The sequence below is a fragment of the Gracilinanus agilis genome, chromosome 2 (genome assembly GCF_016433145.1).
Source record: "Gracilinanus agilis isolate LMUSP501 chromosome 2, AgileGrace, whole genome shotgun sequence".
In the NCBI taxonomy this organism is placed as follows: Eukaryota; Metazoa; Chordata; class Mammalia; order Didelphimorphia; family Didelphidae; genus Gracilinanus; species Gracilinanus agilis.
In genome coordinates this window covers 698,348,755-698,366,187 of record NC_058131.1, presented here as the reverse complement: position 1 = coordinate 698,366,187, position 17,433 = coordinate 698,348,755, and the positions used below count along the sequence as shown (strand labels likewise).

At 52.8% G+C, this 17,433-nt stretch overlaps 1 protein-coding gene across 1 annotated transcript in view; it reads left to right on the top strand.

Moving 5' to 3' along the window:
• GLRX3 (glutaredoxin 3) overlaps positions 1-15,708 on the top strand; it is a 28,810-nt gene extending 13,102 nt beyond the window's left edge. Inside the window, exons 4-11 of the mRNA XM_044659187.1 lie at positions 440-641; positions 5,940-6,112; positions 7,512-7,573; positions 9,642-9,699; positions 10,747-10,799; positions 12,832-12,871; positions 12,958-13,050; positions 15,419-15,708. Of these exons, the coding sequence (XP_044515122.1) occupies positions 440-641; positions 5,940-6,112; positions 7,512-7,573; positions 9,642-9,699; positions 10,747-10,799; positions 12,832-12,871; positions 12,958-13,050; positions 15,419-15,469 (732 nt within the window). The 3' untranslated portion in view covers positions 15,470-15,708. The remainder of the gene's footprint in view (positions 1-439; positions 642-5,939; positions 6,113-7,511; positions 7,574-9,641; positions 9,700-10,746; positions 10,800-12,831; positions 12,872-12,957; positions 13,051-15,418) is intronic.
• Positions 15,709-17,433: the final 1,725 nt, after the last annotated feature.

Genomic DNA, 17,433 nt, shown 5'->3' with positions numbered 1-17,433 from the left:
GCACCGAGGCCGAGGCTCCCCCGATCTTGGGGTTCCCAGGCCCGTGGGATAGGAGACCTGACTTCTGTGCCCTTTGGGAATAGTGAGCGGCTCGGTCTTCTCTGCCTCCCTACCAGGGCCCCCTCCCCCCTTGGTGCTCAGTTCCCTGAACTTGGCTGGGTGGTTTGGGGCCTTGTCTAGCTAGGGCCAGGGTTTGTCTGTGGACACACAGTCCTTATTGTGGTCGGACCCTCGTGGATACGGCTCCGAGCCAGGGCTGGAAATGCTCGTGATCCGCCTGGCCGCTGTGGCCTTGGACCAGAGGAGCCCATTGAGAAGCTTGTGGCCTGGCTGGGGGCAGGCCCTGTCCTCTTCCCCCGCTTTGTCCCGGTGCTTTAGTCCCTGACGCCTCCGAGCCGGTGACGGTCACCCTTTGCTGATGCTTCTCCCTTGGTTTTAGAATGCCCAGAAAGTGGACCGGCTGGATGGCGCCCATGCCCCTGAGCTGACCAGGAAGGTGGAGCGCCACGCTTCCAGCAGTGCCCTTCCCCGCGGCTCCACTGACCACACGAAAGAGGACCTCAACTTGCGGCTGAAGAAGCTGACCAATGCCGCCCCCTGCATGCTCTTCATGAAAGGGTCCCCCCAAGAGCCCCGCTGTGGTGAGCATCTCTTCTTGGGGTCGGGACTTGGATGGAAGATGGGGTAGAAAGAGCGCCCAGAGAGGCTGTCTGAGAGCTCCCCGAGAGCTCCTCCGGGCTCAGCCCTGACAGCTGGGCCAGGCTCAGAGCCCTCGCAGAGAAGAGCTGGCCAGCCACCTTCGAATTCCCCGGGCCTTAGCAGGTGTCTTACACACTGACTGAAGCCTGCTGCTTCCACGGATGGCGGCCCCCACTGGGGCTCTGAGGTGACTCTCAGCAGGCTCCTGCAGCCACTCTCCCCTTCCTCTTTGCCTCCTTTAGGGCCTTGCCCTTCCTTTCCCTCAGTTGTCCTGTGGGGGAAGCCTGAGGGGAGGGCTCTTGGGGTCTTGGAATGGATTGTGATGCAATGTTTGCTGGAGCAGCTTGGGGGTTTGGGGGACACCATGGCTGCGGCGGGGCTCCTCAGAATGGAGCTCCCGGGCTTGGAACACTTGAATGTCTACTGGAGCTTTAAAAGGGGCCCGAGCTGCCCTTGGGTCAGATTTTGGGACGAGAAACTGGACATTGAGTTGGGTCAGTCTTAAGCTGAAAGGAAGCTTCCAGAGGAGGTCTGTTCTCCCTGTCTTCCTCGAAGGCCCCAGCAGCAGCCCACACGTGCACACGCTGTGATGGGCTGTCATGGCGACCTGGCTTGGGGCTGCCTGTGTGATGGTTGAGAAGCCCGAGCTGATGCTTTCTGGGCCTCACTGGTGATATTCCAGCAGTACTAGAGGTGATGGGAAAGTAGCGGCCAAGTTTCCTGGGTTGTAGTCTGCTTCTTTCATCTAAGAATGGAGAGAGAGAGGGAGAAGGGGAGAAGGAGAGGGACAAAAGGGGGAGAGAGAAAGAGGAAGGGAGAGGAGAGGAAGGGGAGACAAAGGAGAGGAAGGGGGGAGAGAGAGAGGGAGGGGNCCAAGGCAAAAGAGTCATAAGGATTGGGAATTGGGATTAAGTGATTTCCCCTAGTTCATACAGATAGAAGTGTCTGAGTCTACATTTGTACTCAGGACCTTTCCGAATCCAAGCCTGACTCTCTACCCAATGAGCCACCTAACTGCCCCAAGTCTTCTATTTCTTGCCTTCCCACCAGTCTTAGAAAGGAACCTATCTATGACTTCTGATGCTCTGTCTCTTACTCTCAAATGCTCCCTACAGACCTGAACATCAAATGTAAATGTGCAGTTGGCAGGTAGGGATAGGGTCACAGCCTGGGGGTTAGGGAAGTGAGGGAGAGAGAGAGGGAGGGGGGAGAGAGAGAGAGAGAGAGAGAGAGAGAGAGAGGGAGAGAGGGAGGGAGGAAGGGAGGGAGGGAGGGAGGGAGAGAGGGAGGGACAAACTGACTTCACTGTCACAGGATACACCCTGTGATGAGAATCCTCTAATCCTGCTTTTATGTTGTAGATGAGAGCAAAATCTAGGTAGATAGTAAACACAGAGGGAAAGGGAAAATGCCATTTTACTAAGTTCTGTGGGAGGGGAGACTGCTGTAGACTTGGAATTTGATGGAGCCTGACTTCCTATTATCTAGTTATGGAAATTTGGGCAAATCCTTTCAGCTCTCTGCCTCAGTTTCCTTGTATGAAAACAAGGAAGTTAGACTTGAAGGTGCAGGACCTTGTCAACTTGAAACCAAGCTGGAAATGCTGCTTTTGGAGCTCTCTCCACTTGAAATAAAATCCCTTTTTTGTTCAGCATTTGGAATGTACTTGTATATCCCAGACTGAGAGCATTGTGCCCCAGGCAGCCTTTCAAAGGATTTGAACTAATAGGAGCCATTTTAGGCACGCATACATCTCAAAGGATGCATGTGTGTGGCTAGAATGGGATCCATAATTGTATGTTAGAGGCTCTCAGACTTTTGGAGCAAGCCACAGTCTTCAGACCAAAACTGGCCCGATTTGACCAGCTTCCCATGTTGCTGGAGTCCAAGGTTTCTGAGGGGGCAGGGGCCTCAGAAGTGCCCTCATCCCAGCCCATCTTTGCATGGGTGAGGACCCGGCACGCTCCAGTGGCCACAGGGAAGTGGTTCTTCCTTTGATGCCCCAGAAAGCCCACTGAGTCTCTGATGGAAAAGCCCTCTGCCCACCTTTTTCTTGGGGTTTCAGTGTGGAGGCTCGAATCCCAGGCTAGAGAACAAAGTACCAGCGTGAGGCATGGCTGCGCTCTTCCTTCTGGAGGCAGAGTGGAAGTCGGATTTGTTGGGTCCAGCACAGCTTTCTGGGCCCTCAAGCCCTCAAGCCCATTGTCCCTTTCTGGGCTTTCACTCACAGCTTCGGTCATTAATAAGCCATTTCTTTTGATTCCCTCAATTCCTTCTAAACCAAATTTGCTTTTTGGAGCTTTTTATTCTGTCCACATTTTTGTTACAATGGATAGCGTCCATTTGTATAGCATTTTCTCTCAGACAGTGTGGCATAGGGGCAGAGCCCCGATGTGGAAGTCCCTGGGTCCTGGCCTCTGACCCCAGCTTGGCATCTTGTTTCTGGGGGTCGTTGGGCCTTAGATTCCCCCTTTAGGAGGATGGGCTTGGCCTAGGTAGCCTCCGAGGGCCTGCCAGCTCCATGGTGGGGCTCCTATCACCTTGAGAGGGGGATTTGGGGCATATTTGGCAGAGGACTCCCTCCCCTGCCCCAGGTGCTTTTTCTGGCTTATGCTGCCACTACCCAGACACCCCCAGAGCCTTGCTGTGCTATTGTTCTGTGCCTCGATGTAGCAAGCAGCATGCTGTCTTGTGACGCCTTCCAGTGTCTTCTGGCTGACCTGATGCCTCCTTGTGAGCTACGAGGTCTCCGATGTTTTCAGAGATGTTTGGGAGTCACTTTTGTTCCAGTCACACCCACCCCTCCAGTGTCTGCTTTTCCCGTCGTCAGAAACCGTGACCTGAGATGAGCCATCACTATCTGTGGTGGACCTTCTGTCAGACCCGGGGCTGAAGCCCCCTCTGGGGCCCGGTGCCCCTTGAGAAGGGGAACTGTTGGGAGCAGTGGTTGGCGAATGCTTCCTGATCCAGGATACCCAGTTCCACCAACATGTGCCTCTTGGGAGCTGGGCACACAGACAAAAAGGGAAATGACCATCTCTGCCTGCCGTGTACACATAGGAGGGAATGAGGTATGCGATGGGGCCGCTGGGGCCGTCAGGAGAAGTAGGAGGCGACCCTACTGACCCTCAGGGAGCCTAAAGCCTGGCTGCTGAAAGCTGGAAGTGGGCCACAGCGTGCAGGAGATGACGTGAGGTGCCATCGGCCAGCAGAGATGGGCCGGAGCCAGGCAGAGGGTGTAAGAGGGAGACGGCATGGCAGGACCGGGCTATAGAGGAGGCAAGGGAGAGAGAGAGGCCACACCAGGGCCACAAGTGACCATCCCCTTCCCCGAGTGGTTGGGATGTGAGAGATGGAGAAGTGCTGGCCTGGACGGCCTGGATTGTGCCAGCTCTCCCAGCCTCCTGAAGGCGGCACAAGAGAAACAAGTTGGCACAGAGGGAAGCGGGTTCCCACTTGAGGGAGAGAAGGCTCTGCCTCAGTTACTGCCTTCTCTCCAGAGCATCGCATGCTTGAGGTATTGGACGTGACCTTGCTGACCAGCGCTCCTCTGCCCCGGCCTCAGCCTTGACACCAAGGAGGGCCATGGGCCGACCGTGCAGACTGAGGTTGCCCCATTCCTCAGAGGGCCCAGAGTCAGCAGCTGGTGGGGCTGAACTCTCTTCCTGCTTTTGGCTTCCTGCCTTTCGAGCTGGGTGCTTTTTGGGTTTGCGTCCGTTTATTTACGTCCTCAGTCAGCGGTTCAATTGAAGAGGGAGTTCGTGGATGCTCGGCTAAAACGTGAGGTTGGCAGCTATCGTGATGTGGATCCTCGGGTAGGCGAGGGCCTTCCTTCCTGCATCCAGGAGGAAGCCGCCTTCCTTCCCACCCCATCCCTGATGTCTGCAGACTGCTGCTTTCACCTTTCAAAAAGAAACCCTCCCGGTCACTCTTGCAGCGACGGGTCGTTGCCTAGAGCTAAAATCAGGCTTTTTCTCAGGCTGTTCCTGCAGGAACAAGTTACTCCATTGGCAGCCGAATGACCATCTGCCGTGGGCCTGTAGCTCTTTACCAGCGAACTCCCCATGAGCGAGGAATTCCCGAAGCTCGAGTCTACTCTAGGCTCTGCGTGAACTGAACACTGCAGTTGTAGGAAAAGCGATGCCCAGCAGGCCAGGGAGAGCGGGCCAGGCTCACCGGACATTGAGCAAAGGCCCTCTTGGTGGAGGACAAGGGAGCCTGGCCTGGACACCCTTGGAACCCAGAGAGGAGCCCGCCTCGCTTCTGAAGGGAGAAGGTGCCACCCTTCGAGCTTTCTGTTCAGCTCGTGTCCCTGCTGGGGGAAATCATCTCCGAATCCTCACGCAGAGACTCCGAGGCTTATCAAAGACTCTTCTAATTGTTTGGTACTAATGTCATCATAAGGAAGTTATGCCAGAAAAGTGGAGAGCAGAATGTGTCACCATCGCATCATAAAATCGGCACGTAATAAAAAACGGGCACCGAAGAATAGTAAAAACCACATTAGGCACTTTGGGGAATGTGAACAGATTTAAAAACGAGCCCCCTCAGGTGGTCGTGACGTGCAAAGGGAAGAAGCGCCGTCAACAGCTCCCAGCAGCTGGCAGTGAATTCCCCAGGATGGGGTTTCTGAGAGGCAGTGAGGCCTTGAGTCGTGAGGTCCTGGATTCAAATCACTCCCATTGTCTCCCCTCACCCTTCTGTCTTAGAAGCAACACTTGATATCCATTCTAAGACAGAAGACAAGGTTTTATTAAAAAAAAGAAAGTTTCTGGAAGTGTTCTAGATTAAAAAAATTGATTCCCCCCTTTTCCCCCCCTTCTCCCTGACTGTCTGATTGCACGGTTTGGAGCTGAAGAGTTGGGGTGAGGATTGGCGGGATAGGGCTGGATGGGTGGGCAGGAACCAAGAGGTGAGAGGACTGGCTGTCATGTTTTCAGGTAGGGCCAAGGAGGGGCTCGAGGTAATGGTCTGGGTCCATCTGGGGTGATTACAAAGGATCGGCAGCCCCCGGGCCTCTAGTCCAGCCCCTCACTTCCGGGAAGAAGGCCAGGCCTCTTTCTGTGTCCGAGGGATTTTCTGTGGTCGGGGTTTAGGTGGGGAGATGGTGTCCAGCCCGTGTCTTTCCAGGGAGCCGGGCAGGCTGGGTATCTCACTGAAAAACTGGCAGGCAAATGAAATGATTAAAATTTTTCTAATTATCTGAAGGAAGCTAAATTGTCTTTTCCCCCCAAACACAGGCTTCAGCAGGCAGATGGTGGAAATCCTTAACAAGCATAATATTCAATTCAGCAGTTTTGATATCTTTTCGGATGAAGAAGTACGTCAAGGACTCAAAGCATACTCCAATTGGCCCACTTATCCTCAGTTATATGTATCTGGAGAGCTCATAGGAGGACTCGATATTGTTAAGGTTAGAACCGGAGAAATCTTTATCTTATTCTCAGTGCCATCTAGCTAATTTCTTTTTTCTTTTTTTAAAGTAATATTTCATTTCTTCTCATTTACACGTAAAAACAATTTCTTAACTTTTATTGTTTTATTTTTGAGTTCCAAATTCCCTCCCTCCTTTCTAACCCTCCTCCCTCACTGAGGTAGAAAGCAATCTGATAGAGATTTTGTGTGTAATTATGCAAAACATTTTTCCATATTAGCCATTTTGTGGAAGGAGAGCTTAAAAAAAAAAGAAAGAGTGAAATCTAGGCTGTTTCGGTCTGCATTCAGACTCCATCGGGTCTTTCTCAGAGGGCAGATGGCGTTTTTTTGTCATGAGTCTCTGGGATTGCCTTGGATCACTGTTTATGGCGAAAAATTTGGTCGTTCAGTTGTTTATCAAAAAATATTGGGTTCAGTGTTCTGGTTTTGCTCACTTGACTTTGCATCAGTTCATGTAAATCTTGCCAAATTTTTCAAAATTATCCCGCTTGTCATTTCTTACAGCGTGGCAGTGTTCCATCACAATCATATACCACAAATGGCTTAGCCCTTCCCCTATATGGGACAGCCCCATAATTTCACAAAAAGAGCTGTAACAAATATTTTTGTACAAATGGGAACTTTTCCCCTTTTTTGGGATCTGGGATACAGACCTAGTAGTAGTAGATAATTTATTCTTTTTTAAAAAACCTTCCCTTCCCTCTTAGAATTAATACTAAGTGTTGGTTCTAAGGGCTAGGCCACGGGGGTTCAGTGACTTGCTCAGGGTCACTCAGCTAGCAAGTGTCTGAGGCCAGATTTGAATCCCATCTCTAGGCCTGGCTCTATTCACTGAGCCATCCAGCTGCCCTGTAAATAATTTCTTCTCAATAAAATGTTTTATTGATGCATATTTTTTTAAATTAAGAATCCCTCCATGTATAGGGGCATACTGAGTATGGCTTTCACTCTCCGGAATTGATTAGTCCCATTTAACAGTGACCTTGGACAAGTTTCTTCACCCTGTTTGCCTCAGTTTCCTTATTTGGAAAATAAGCTGGTGAAGGCATTGGCAAACCACTCCATTGAACCCAAACGGTGTCAGGAAGAGTCAGACGTGGCTGAAACAGCAGCCCAACAAAATTTAACAAAGAGAAGGGGTTAAGTAGACCTTGCTGCCAACCCTGCCTGTTTGCCCCCCCTTGCAGGAGAAGAGGATGCCTCATCCTTGTCCTGTTGTAATCAGGTCTTGTTGTGAGAATGGGATGATTTCTGGCCTGGTGAGAGATGGTAAATGGCCTGGGGGGCTCCTGACCAGACAGCTCTTGGAGGGAGCGACGAAGAAGGAATCCTTCGGCTCAGTGTCTTTGTCTTAATCGCCGTTTGGTCTCTTGTAGGAACTGGAAGCGTCCAAAGAACTAGACACGATCTGCCCCAAAGCTCCCAAGCTGGAGGAAAGGTGAGGAAGGCTCTCTGGTGTGTCTGCTCTCGGAAGTTCTCAGGCTATCCCTCTCTGCCGGATGTGGCCTGTTTGGGGGGTGTATCCCGGGCTCTGGCACTTCTTTTGACAGGTTGGTGGTGTGCGAGCACCCACAGGCAGCTCGTGAGCCAGGCCATCGTGATTTCTTTCTTTAAAAAAAAACCCCTTACCTTCTGTCTTTGAATTGATCCTGAGTATTGGTTGTAAGGCAGAAGAGCGCCCAGGGCTGGGTGTTGGGGGTTAACCCAGCTAGGAAGTGTCTGAGGCCACGTTTGAACCCAGGACCTCCTTCTGCGGGCCTGGCTCACCACCCACTGAGCTGCCCTGCACTCACGATTCTGTGAGGGGCTGAAGGATTTCCCTTTCAATTGACAGCAATTCTCTTCTTGGAAGTAAACTAAATTTTTTCTCCCTTCATTTGCACGTGAGAATAGATGAGTCATGGCCACAACTGTTCCTAACTTGGGCCCTGTCATGTGTGTGCAGCAGCCTGCAGGAGCCCAGGGGAACGTAGGCGGGCAACGCTGCCTCTCATTTGCGAAGCTTCCAGACTTACTGCCTTTCCTAACCTTGGACACGAGGCCCCTCGTCCACCCTGGGTTTGCTCCTTCCCGGCTGCCTGGAAAGGGACTTGCCTAGAATGGATGGTGTCCCAGGCTTGGGACATGCTGGGGAGGAGATGGGAGATCAGACCCTCCCTCCATCTCTACTATAATAGCATTTAATTTAGAAACAAAATTAAATTCTTATAAAGTGCCTCTGCGCGTCATCTGGGTGCCACGTCTGTGAGGCGGCCCCCGGGGCCCAGGGCCCTTCGGTGACTCGGTGGTCCCCCTTCTGGATTTTCAGTAATTCTGCTTCCAGCCCCTTTACAAAGCAGACAGGGAGCTCTCCGGGTGGGCATCAGTGAGTGGGTAAGGCTGCCAGGGCTCTGGTGGTGCTCTCTGGAGGTATCAGGGCAAGCATGGAGGGCTGCGTGCCCACCTGTTGGGTTTGTAGGATGGTTGGTCACTTCCCTGTCCCAGTGACTGGTGCTAGTTCTTGCTTCTGGTCTGGTCGCGTCTGGCTCTCGCCATTTCTCATGCAATGAGACCTGGACGCTCCCCTTGGTTCGAGGAATGTGTGAACTAGGAGTCAGTGAGCCTTGATTCCTGTAGGGGGCTGCAGACCCCAAAGCCTTTCCTCAGTGCCCTTGCTTCATGACTTCTGTTTTCAAGGCTCAGGGGCCTTTCTCCCTCCATGTTTGGTACATTCCTGACAAAGGCCCAGCCTGAGCAAGTGATCTCGGTCCAAGCGATAAGGTAGCAGCTCTAGCTTTCTCCATAGCATTTATCCAAGGAATTTAAACTCTTCCCTCAAATCTCATGGAGTTAATCCTCTCGACACCACCGTAGTGAGAACCGACATAGGCCTGTGGGAGTAGTTTTTCCTTTTGAGATGTACGAAGGTTGACTGAGAGCTGAGGGCAGTGACGGAGGCCTCTGAGGGGCTCCAGGCAGCCCACTGGAACGCGACAGACCAGCCCGTTGCCGTGATATTTGAGGTGATGGAGGCAGACGCCCATGGAGCAGGGGCTCCAAGGGGAAGCCCACTTGTTGCTGGGCTCCAGGGGGCCGCGGCTTCTCCAGGCCTCCTCTGCAGTGTCCCGGGCGGAGCGGTGCTGCCGAATGGGGGTGTGGGATGGCCACGACCTGTGGCGACTCCCTGCAGGATGAGAACATTCTGGACAGGCAGAGCACAGACAGGCTCCGAGTCCCTCACTTGCTCCATCCCTCTAGAATTGATTCCTTTTTAGTGTGAGGAGCCTGAGGGTTGAAATGGCCTCTTGAAGGCGCATTTGTGTCTTTGGAAGCAATCTCTTGCTTTACAGTGGTTTAGGGAAGGCAGGAAATAAAGCAAATATAAATGCATTTGTTTGGTTAATAGCTCTTGGAAAAACAGGGAGCTCTCATCCCCCTGGTCCTCCCATCCATGTTACTGAGGACGGGGAGCCTGAGCCGCGTTTCACGATCGAGCTGAGCCCTTGCTATCGTTCTTCTCTCCGTAGGCTCAAAGTACTGACAAATAAAGCTTCTGTGATGCTGTTTATGAAAGGAAACAAGCAGGTAAAGAGCTCAAAGATGCTTTGGTTTGTCATTTCCTTGGATGCTAGCATCTGCGGCAGGGGGACACTTAGCGATCTTTCTGAGCTTTAGCTAATGAAGCCGGGGGGTACCAGGAAGCCAGCCCGGCCTTAATTGGCCCAAGTTATCCCTGGCTTGCTCGGCCCGATCGTCAGCGGTGCTGCGGGGCTCCTTTCCTCTCGCTGCTAGCCTGGTTACTGGGTTGGACGCTCTGCAAGGCTCTCTAGCCGCTAGATTCACTTGGAAGATGGCTCATGCCAGTGGTTAGTAGAGAGCGCCTGTTGGGCTGTGTAGACAGCTCTGGGTTTGTCTCTGGTTGTCATCTCTGGGCGCTGGTCCTGTGACACCAGAGAGCTCAGTGCCTGGCTGCGTCCAGGGTGATGCGAGGGGGGCTTCCATTTTATCCCAAGTAGCTGTAGGGAACGTGGGGTTTGCTGCTTTGAGGAATGCACGTTATCCTCTGATTTAGGGGGAGCCCCAGAGATCAGGCAGAGGCCCTTTTCCTTGTTAGTCTCCAGGTGAACCCTGGCAGCAGGCAGCCCATGTAATGGCATCTCTGGGGTACCACTTGGGAAGCCCAGGGTCCTGCTCCTGCAGGGCCAGAGGGTTTTAGGTGGGTCTGCCTCGCTCTGAGATGGCTGATGGCAATGCCAGGCGGGGCCCTCACTGGCCGGCCTCCTGTGCCGCTGATGGAGGGAAGCTGGAACACGTCCTGTTGGGGAATCAAGAAAATCCCCAACTTTTCCCCACGAGTGTGGGAGTAGCAGGTGTGCCAGGACTTTGTATTTTCCTGGGAATTGGTTTGAATATCAGCAAGAAGGTAAGTAAAACAGGGACTCTTTGAAGCTTGAGATTATAAACCGCCGGGGCACATCCTGCCAGTGCGGAGAGATGTGAAAGGCCGAGATCCCTCCAAGCCCACGACGCTGCCCTGGGGAGCAGTACCGGACTGAGGGGGGACGTGGGGACCGGGGGAAGAGGAGGGCTTCACTCACCCACAGAGCCTAACGTGTATTTTGTTTTATTTAGATGGCAAAATGTGGATTCAGCAAACAAATTCTAGAAATACTTAACAATATGGGGTAAGTAAAGGACACACAATTCCAGGTTTGTGCATTTGACTAAAACAAATACCGTTTGGGGACTGTTTCTCCTGCTCTGGAATATACTTTTTTAACCCTCACCTTCCCTCTTAGCATCAATACTGCGTATGGTTCCACGGTGAAAGAGCAGGAAGAGTTAGACAATGGGGTGAAGTGACTCACCCAGCTAGGAAGTGTTTGAGGCCAGACTGGAACCCAGGAGCTCCCCTCTCCAGGCCTGGCTCTATCCACTGAGCCCCTCAGCTACCCCCTATAATACACTCTTAAGGGGAATCTTTCCCTGCCAAATGCAGGCTCCAGGAGCTTTGCGGCAGCCTCAGAAATGGTCACTTGCCAACCAGCTGGCCTACAGGACAGTATAGTTCCAGCCAGGTGGAAGAGCGGTCTTGTGAGATGGGTGCTGGGGGTGTTTTTTCCTTCTGTGCTTGAGGATTAAGTAAGTCGTGTAGTGATGCTGCTTCTGGAATTCCCGAGCACGTCTGGGACAGTGATGCCAGGGCTCTGCAGGGCACCGCTTGGGCACTGTTTGCCAGCTATGTAGCGGCTGGATTTTCTTGGGGGGGAGGAATATCGACAGACATCCTGGCAGAGGGCCAGTTTGTCCTTCTAGAAATGGGCACCGGCTACTGCCAAGCCCCACTGAGTTCATATAGAGAATCTCAGCTATTTGGGGAGCTCTGCTATGCCCTGGGGGGCTGTCCCCCAAACAGGCTCACCAGCCCTGTCGGGCGTCCTGGTGGCCCTGTTCAGGTGGAATTCGTGCTTTGACCCACACTGCCGCCCCTCGGCCATGCTTGTGAGATGGTTAGGAGAGGGACTACGCCGTGGAGGCCACTTGACTGCCTGCCTGAGACGAGGGAGAAGTGAAGAGCAGGCCTGGCGCTCGTGCCTTTGGGGCCAGTGCTTGAGGCCACCCTGATGCCCTGCTTCTTGGGAGGTGGGGCCTGCCTGCGGGGCCCTGGGAGGGCCCCAGATGTCAGAGTCCAGCTTGTTCTGCTTGATGTCCCTTGGGTGAATGACGCTGTACGGAGTCTGGGAACGGGCAGCATCGTGCGCTGGGGATGCCTCCAGCCTCCCTGGAGGGAAGCCTTTTCATGGTTCCCATTGCCTGCCCTCTCGTTCCTTGTCTCTGCTCTTCCCCGAGGGAAAGATGGCTCATCCGGTCTCTGCCTCGGACCCCAGGCCAAGGCTCTGCCACAGACTGGCATCAAGCAGTGGAGCTCGGTGTGAGCCAGACTGCCAGCCTCCCTGTCTGTTATTGGATCCTGAGTTTTCTGTTCAGGATGGACTAGAAAATAAGATAAAAACAAACCCGCGAGCACGCGCACTCTCCAAAGCCTGGTCACTCACAGGAGGGTCAGGTCTGAGGGAACAGGGGCCCAGATTTGGCCTGAACGGCACCCCCTTCCCGACACCTATCTGTGACTTTTCCCCCAGCCCTCTGGGGGTGGCTCGGGCCGCTGAGGCGATGGTGAAATGGAGGCAGCTGCGTGCTTCTCTTGGGGTGCTCGGGCTGTCTGGTCCTAGTGAGGCTCGAACCTCCTGTCCTCACTGACTCCCTGGCCCTTCCAGCCCCTTTCCCCAGCTAGACCTGGGATTCTGGGCCCCTTCTTCTGGGCTCCAGGGTCAGGGGACTTGGCCGTGGCCGTCACCCAGGACCTCCTGTTGGCTGGAGGGTGGAGGTGGCCTGCTTTGGTGTGGGAGAGACCGTCGGGGTTGCTGTGAAACATTGAGTTGACCCAGAGTGGACATCCCAGGTGGTAGAGAATTCCCCATCTTGGCCTTCACTTGCTCATGCCCAGGCGAAGCAGACCCTTTGTGGCTCAGCAGCTGGCCGGCAGGAGGGCCGGCTGGGGCTGACCAATCGCCTTCTGTGGCCAGAGAATGTTTCTAGGGACCTCCAGGCAGGGGACGATCTCTCGAGCCATGCGCAGCGGGAGGGTTGGCTTTGGGGCTCTTCTTGCATCTGTGGGCGGCGCGTGTAATGTGAAACCTTTCTGCTTCCCCGCAGCGTGGACTTCGAGACGTTTGACATATTGGAGGACGAGGAAGTAAGTCGTGCTTCTCGCTTCTTCTGCCCGTTGTGTGTGGTGGAGAAGAGGCTGCCCGGAAAAACTCGTTCCCTTTGTCTCCGCAGGTGCGGCAAGGGCTAAAGGCGTATTCCAACTGGCCCACGTACCCCCAGCTCTACGTGAAGGGGGAGCTTGTCGGAGGCCTAGACATAGTGAAGGTAACGAATGGCTCCTTGGGGGACTGCAGACAGGACCAAGGGGGACCCCGCAGCACCCCAGCGGAGGCTCTGGGGCCTTTTACAGAAATTTACTTTTATTGATGTTTTTTTTTTAACCCTCAACTTCCATCTGAGAATCAGTCCCAAAGAGCAGGCCATGGGGGTTCAGGGACTCATCCAGGGTTACCCAGCAAGGAAGTATCTGAGGCCAGATTAGAACCCAGGACCTCCTGCCTCTAGGCCTGGCTCCCCATCCACTGAGCCTGCAGCTGGCTCCTTTTATTCACGATTTGAAAAAATACTTTGCAAAACCTGCACCCATCCCTCCCCCCAATTGTCCTTAGTCACGAAGAAGCAACGCGTAGGCTTGGGGCGCGGGGCTCTTCCTGACTTCCGAGGCCGCCCCCCATCCCGGTCATCTACCTCCAGGGAACCCTCTCAGGAGCTCTCCGCACAGAAACGTAAGGCCCAAAAGCCTCCTCGTGTGTCCCATCCAGAACGGAGCCTCGTTCTCCGCCTGAGCCCGGCTGTGTGTCCTTTGTGCCCGGGGCAGACTTTCCTGCCTTTGCATCAGCCTCCTGAAAAAGGGGCTTTTCCTGCAGTCGTGCTTGGAACAAGCCCTCCAGGCCCCAAATAGATCCCATTTGTTATGGGGGCTTTTGGTTTCAGTCACCGAGAATTCTGCCCGTCTCCCCCCCAATGCTCTGAGCCTGGCCTCGTCTGCATGTTTTATGGCTGGGACGATGCCATCGGTGCGGCTCGTTTAGGGGTCGAGCGTAGCCGACTTGTGTGTGTCCCTCGCAGGGGGCGGCCCTTTCGCTGCTCACAGGCTGTTATCTAGGCACCATTTGGAAAGACTCACAGGATTCTCCCTTCACGGTCTCCCTTGGTTTGGTGGGGCTGCAAGCCTTACGCTCTGGCAATGGGCTTCGTTCCTGGCCACGAATGCATTTTCCGGTTTTCACTCAGCTCGATGTGGATCGGTTTTTTTTTTTTAAATCAAAGTGTTTGTATTTTAATTGGTCAAAAGGGAATCAATTGTTCATTTAAAAAAAAAAGAGACGGGAGCATCATCCTCAGACCATGAGAACGCTTGCTTTGCTTTGCGTGCTCCAAGGAGGCTTCTTCCGGTTTGCCTCCACCCGCCTCCGCACCTGTGCAAAGGGAGGTCTGCAGGGCTTTGGTCCCCAGAGTCAAGGCCCCCTGCTAGGAAGGCAGCCTCTAATGGGATAGTTTTGTCCTTGTGTTGCTGCTCCTCTGTTCATCTCTCCATCCATCCATCCATCCATCCATCCATCCATCCATCCCTCCATCCATTCATCCCTCTGTCCCTCTCACTCTTTCATATTGCCCTCATTTCCAAATTCTCCCTTCCCTCTCCTACCTAGATAGTTCTCCCCTTTAACAAGGGCTAAAAGATTAAGAAGATTCCACCAAACCAAGCTGCACATTCACAGTCTGGTGGTCCAGAGGAATCTGAGGCAAATGGGCCAAAATGACTTGCCCAAGGTCACATAGCTAGTAGGAGACTTGAGGCCAGATTTGAACCCACCAAGATGAGTCTTTTTGATTCCAGGGCCAGTGCTTGGTGCACTGATTCTGCCTCAGCTCCCTCCATCCCTGGGCAGCCTCTAGGAGAAGCCATTTCCTCTTCTTTGTCCAGGAGTTCTGTGGCCTTTCTTTCCCGGGCTCATTGGAAGCTCTGGTGAGTCAGTGCAGGTCCAGAAGGTGCCCTGGGAGCCAGGGAGGAGTGTGGCCCAGGCAGTTGGCCCAGCCAAGTCTTTAACTGAGGAAACCAAGAACCCGGGACTTGGGGCAGCCCCCTCTGCCCAGTGCCTGTGCCAGGGCACGCCCCAGTGGGGCTCCACCTCGGGGGGGCACACCACAGTCATCATGTGTGTGCTATAATGATTAAAAATAATAAAGGCTGATATAATAATATAAATTAATATTTTAATTAAAGCCATGCTGATAGATAAAGTCATTAGACCACGGGCCTGTAAGAATTCAAAACTGCCGCTTCAGCCATAATTACCTCCCCTCTCATCCTGCACCCAGTAGCTAAAGAGTAGCTAAAGAGCTAAAGAGGAAGTTCAAAGTCACTACAGGAATTTATATCCCTTCTCTTACATCATTCCACTTCCTGTCTACCACGAGGAATCATGGGAAATGTAGTTTCAAAGTCTCCCACATGTCCATAGTAAATGTATATACTTTTAGATGGCATTTCCCAAATTTCACTTTTACAGTGCTCAAGTTAAGATATTGCTAAAGTCCAAATTGGGCTCCTTTGGCTTGTCTAGGTCTGGTTGGTGTATGTGGAATCATTCCTTGCTTAGAGCTTTTCCTTGAATTTCTGTCTTTGCAGGAACTGAAAGAAAATGGTGAATTGTTGCCTATCTTGAGAGGAGAAAGTTAAGGGGCTGCCACTGCCACTGGGTGCAGAAGTGCTGTGCAGGCGTTTCCTGAGCGTGGGATGATGCCCGAGGGAGCCCTGGGGAGTGGAGAGTGGCCAGGGGCGTCTCGTTCGCCTCATCACTGGGTCTGTCCTCCTTCCTTCCCTCCCTCCCAAGTTCAAGCTGAAAGTTTCCCATAACCCACCTCAGTAGGTTCCCCTCAACATCGCAAAAGTCAATTAAAAATGGATATTAAAAAGCTTTCTCTTTTCTTTTAAGCCGATGCCATGTGCACATTTGAAGCCCTCGGTCCTTGTCCGGGTCGTTCCTACTGGTTAGAAAGCGCAGCATCCCATCAGTAGCAGATGGAAGATTATGGAGGCAGGACGGCCACTATGCCTCAGTTAGTTTTCCTGCTCGCCAGTGGCTCCCCTTGCTGGCCGGCAAGGCTCTTCACAGCCCTGTGTGCCCTGAGCACAGGTGGCATTGCAAAGATGACTTTCCAGTGGTGGCAGAAGCACTGCCCAGATTTTTAAATACCAGGAAATCCTAGGCAAGGATTCTTAGAAAATGCAGAGCATTGATGTGTATTCCAGTGTTTGGCCGATCTGTAGCTTCCTGTGAAAAGTTCCAGCTTTGCGAGTGAGCTAGCAGAGCCCTTTGTGCCAGGAGAACCTCCCGACTTCCTTCTGGACCTTGAGCAGTCACTAGGGTGATGCAAATGGCCCCTGAGGAAGGGGAGGCCATTCCTTGGGAATGGCTGCTGGGCTGGTGGGCCAAAATGCTCTTCTCTCCCTTCAGTCCTGTGAAGGGTCGAAGGAAGGGACTTATCCCCGAGGTCATGGTGTCCACAGGCTGACAAGGGTGTGGGGTTGAGAGAATCATCAAATGATGATGTTTTCATAGCTCTTCTCTGTATCCTTCTCCCCACCTGCCTCCTTCAGCCCTGGCACCTCCTGCTGCACCGAGCTGGAAGGAATTAGGAATCTGTGATGAGAAGGTCTGCCCAGGGGTTATGGGGTTATGTCAAGTGGACCCTCGCTGCTGAAAGGCAAAGGGTCTATTCCATTCTCCCAAGTTCTCTCTTCCAGCCCTTGGGCACCATTTCCCCCCCATCCACCCACTGGGCTCAGGCATAGCCTCTGACTTCAATGAGATCTCTCTCTTCTCTCCTGTCTCACTCACAGCTGCCCTTCCCTCTGGTCTCCAGTGAAGAGGCAACCCTTCTCTAGGCACCTTTCATCTCCTCTTGACTCCTCCAGCAAACTGCCTTCTCTGTTGTCCCTGCTGTCTTACCTTCAGTCTCTCCCAGTCTCCCAACTCATCCCCTAAAACCTGCTCCATGCTCCTGTCCCACCATCCTTGGCCAGAACATCCCCGCTAATTCTCCCCTTTCCCCAGTAATACTCTTTATTTCTTCCCAATCAGTCATAGAAACAATTTTAAACATTTGTTTTCTAACAGTTTGAGACCCAAATTCTTCCTCCTCTCCAAGATGGCAAGTAATCTGACAGGTTATGCACGTGCCATCATGTAATGCCCATTTCTAGTTTCATTATGTTGTGAAAGACATACACAGAAAAAGGAAATAAAATGGAAAACGGTGTCTTTGATCTGCATCCAGACTCCTCAGTTCTTTCTAGGGTGGCGGAGAGAGAGCCTTTCTCATCCCGAGTCCCTCGGAGCTTTGCATCGCAGACAAGAGTTGCTCGTTCACCGTCGATCATCACGTCACGTACTATTGTGATTGTTCAGCGATCTGGTTCTGCTCACTTCACTTCAGAGCAGTTCATGCCAGTCTTTGCATTTGTTTCTGTGCTCATCCTGTCCATCATTTCTCACGATTCAGTAATATTCCACAACTTCTTCAGCCGTCTGTCACCTGCCACCACAAAAAGAGCCGCCATTTCTGTTTTTGTACAAGTCCATCCTTTCCCCCTTCTTGGAGCTCTTTGGGATACAGATGTGGTAAAGGGCAAAGGCTCCT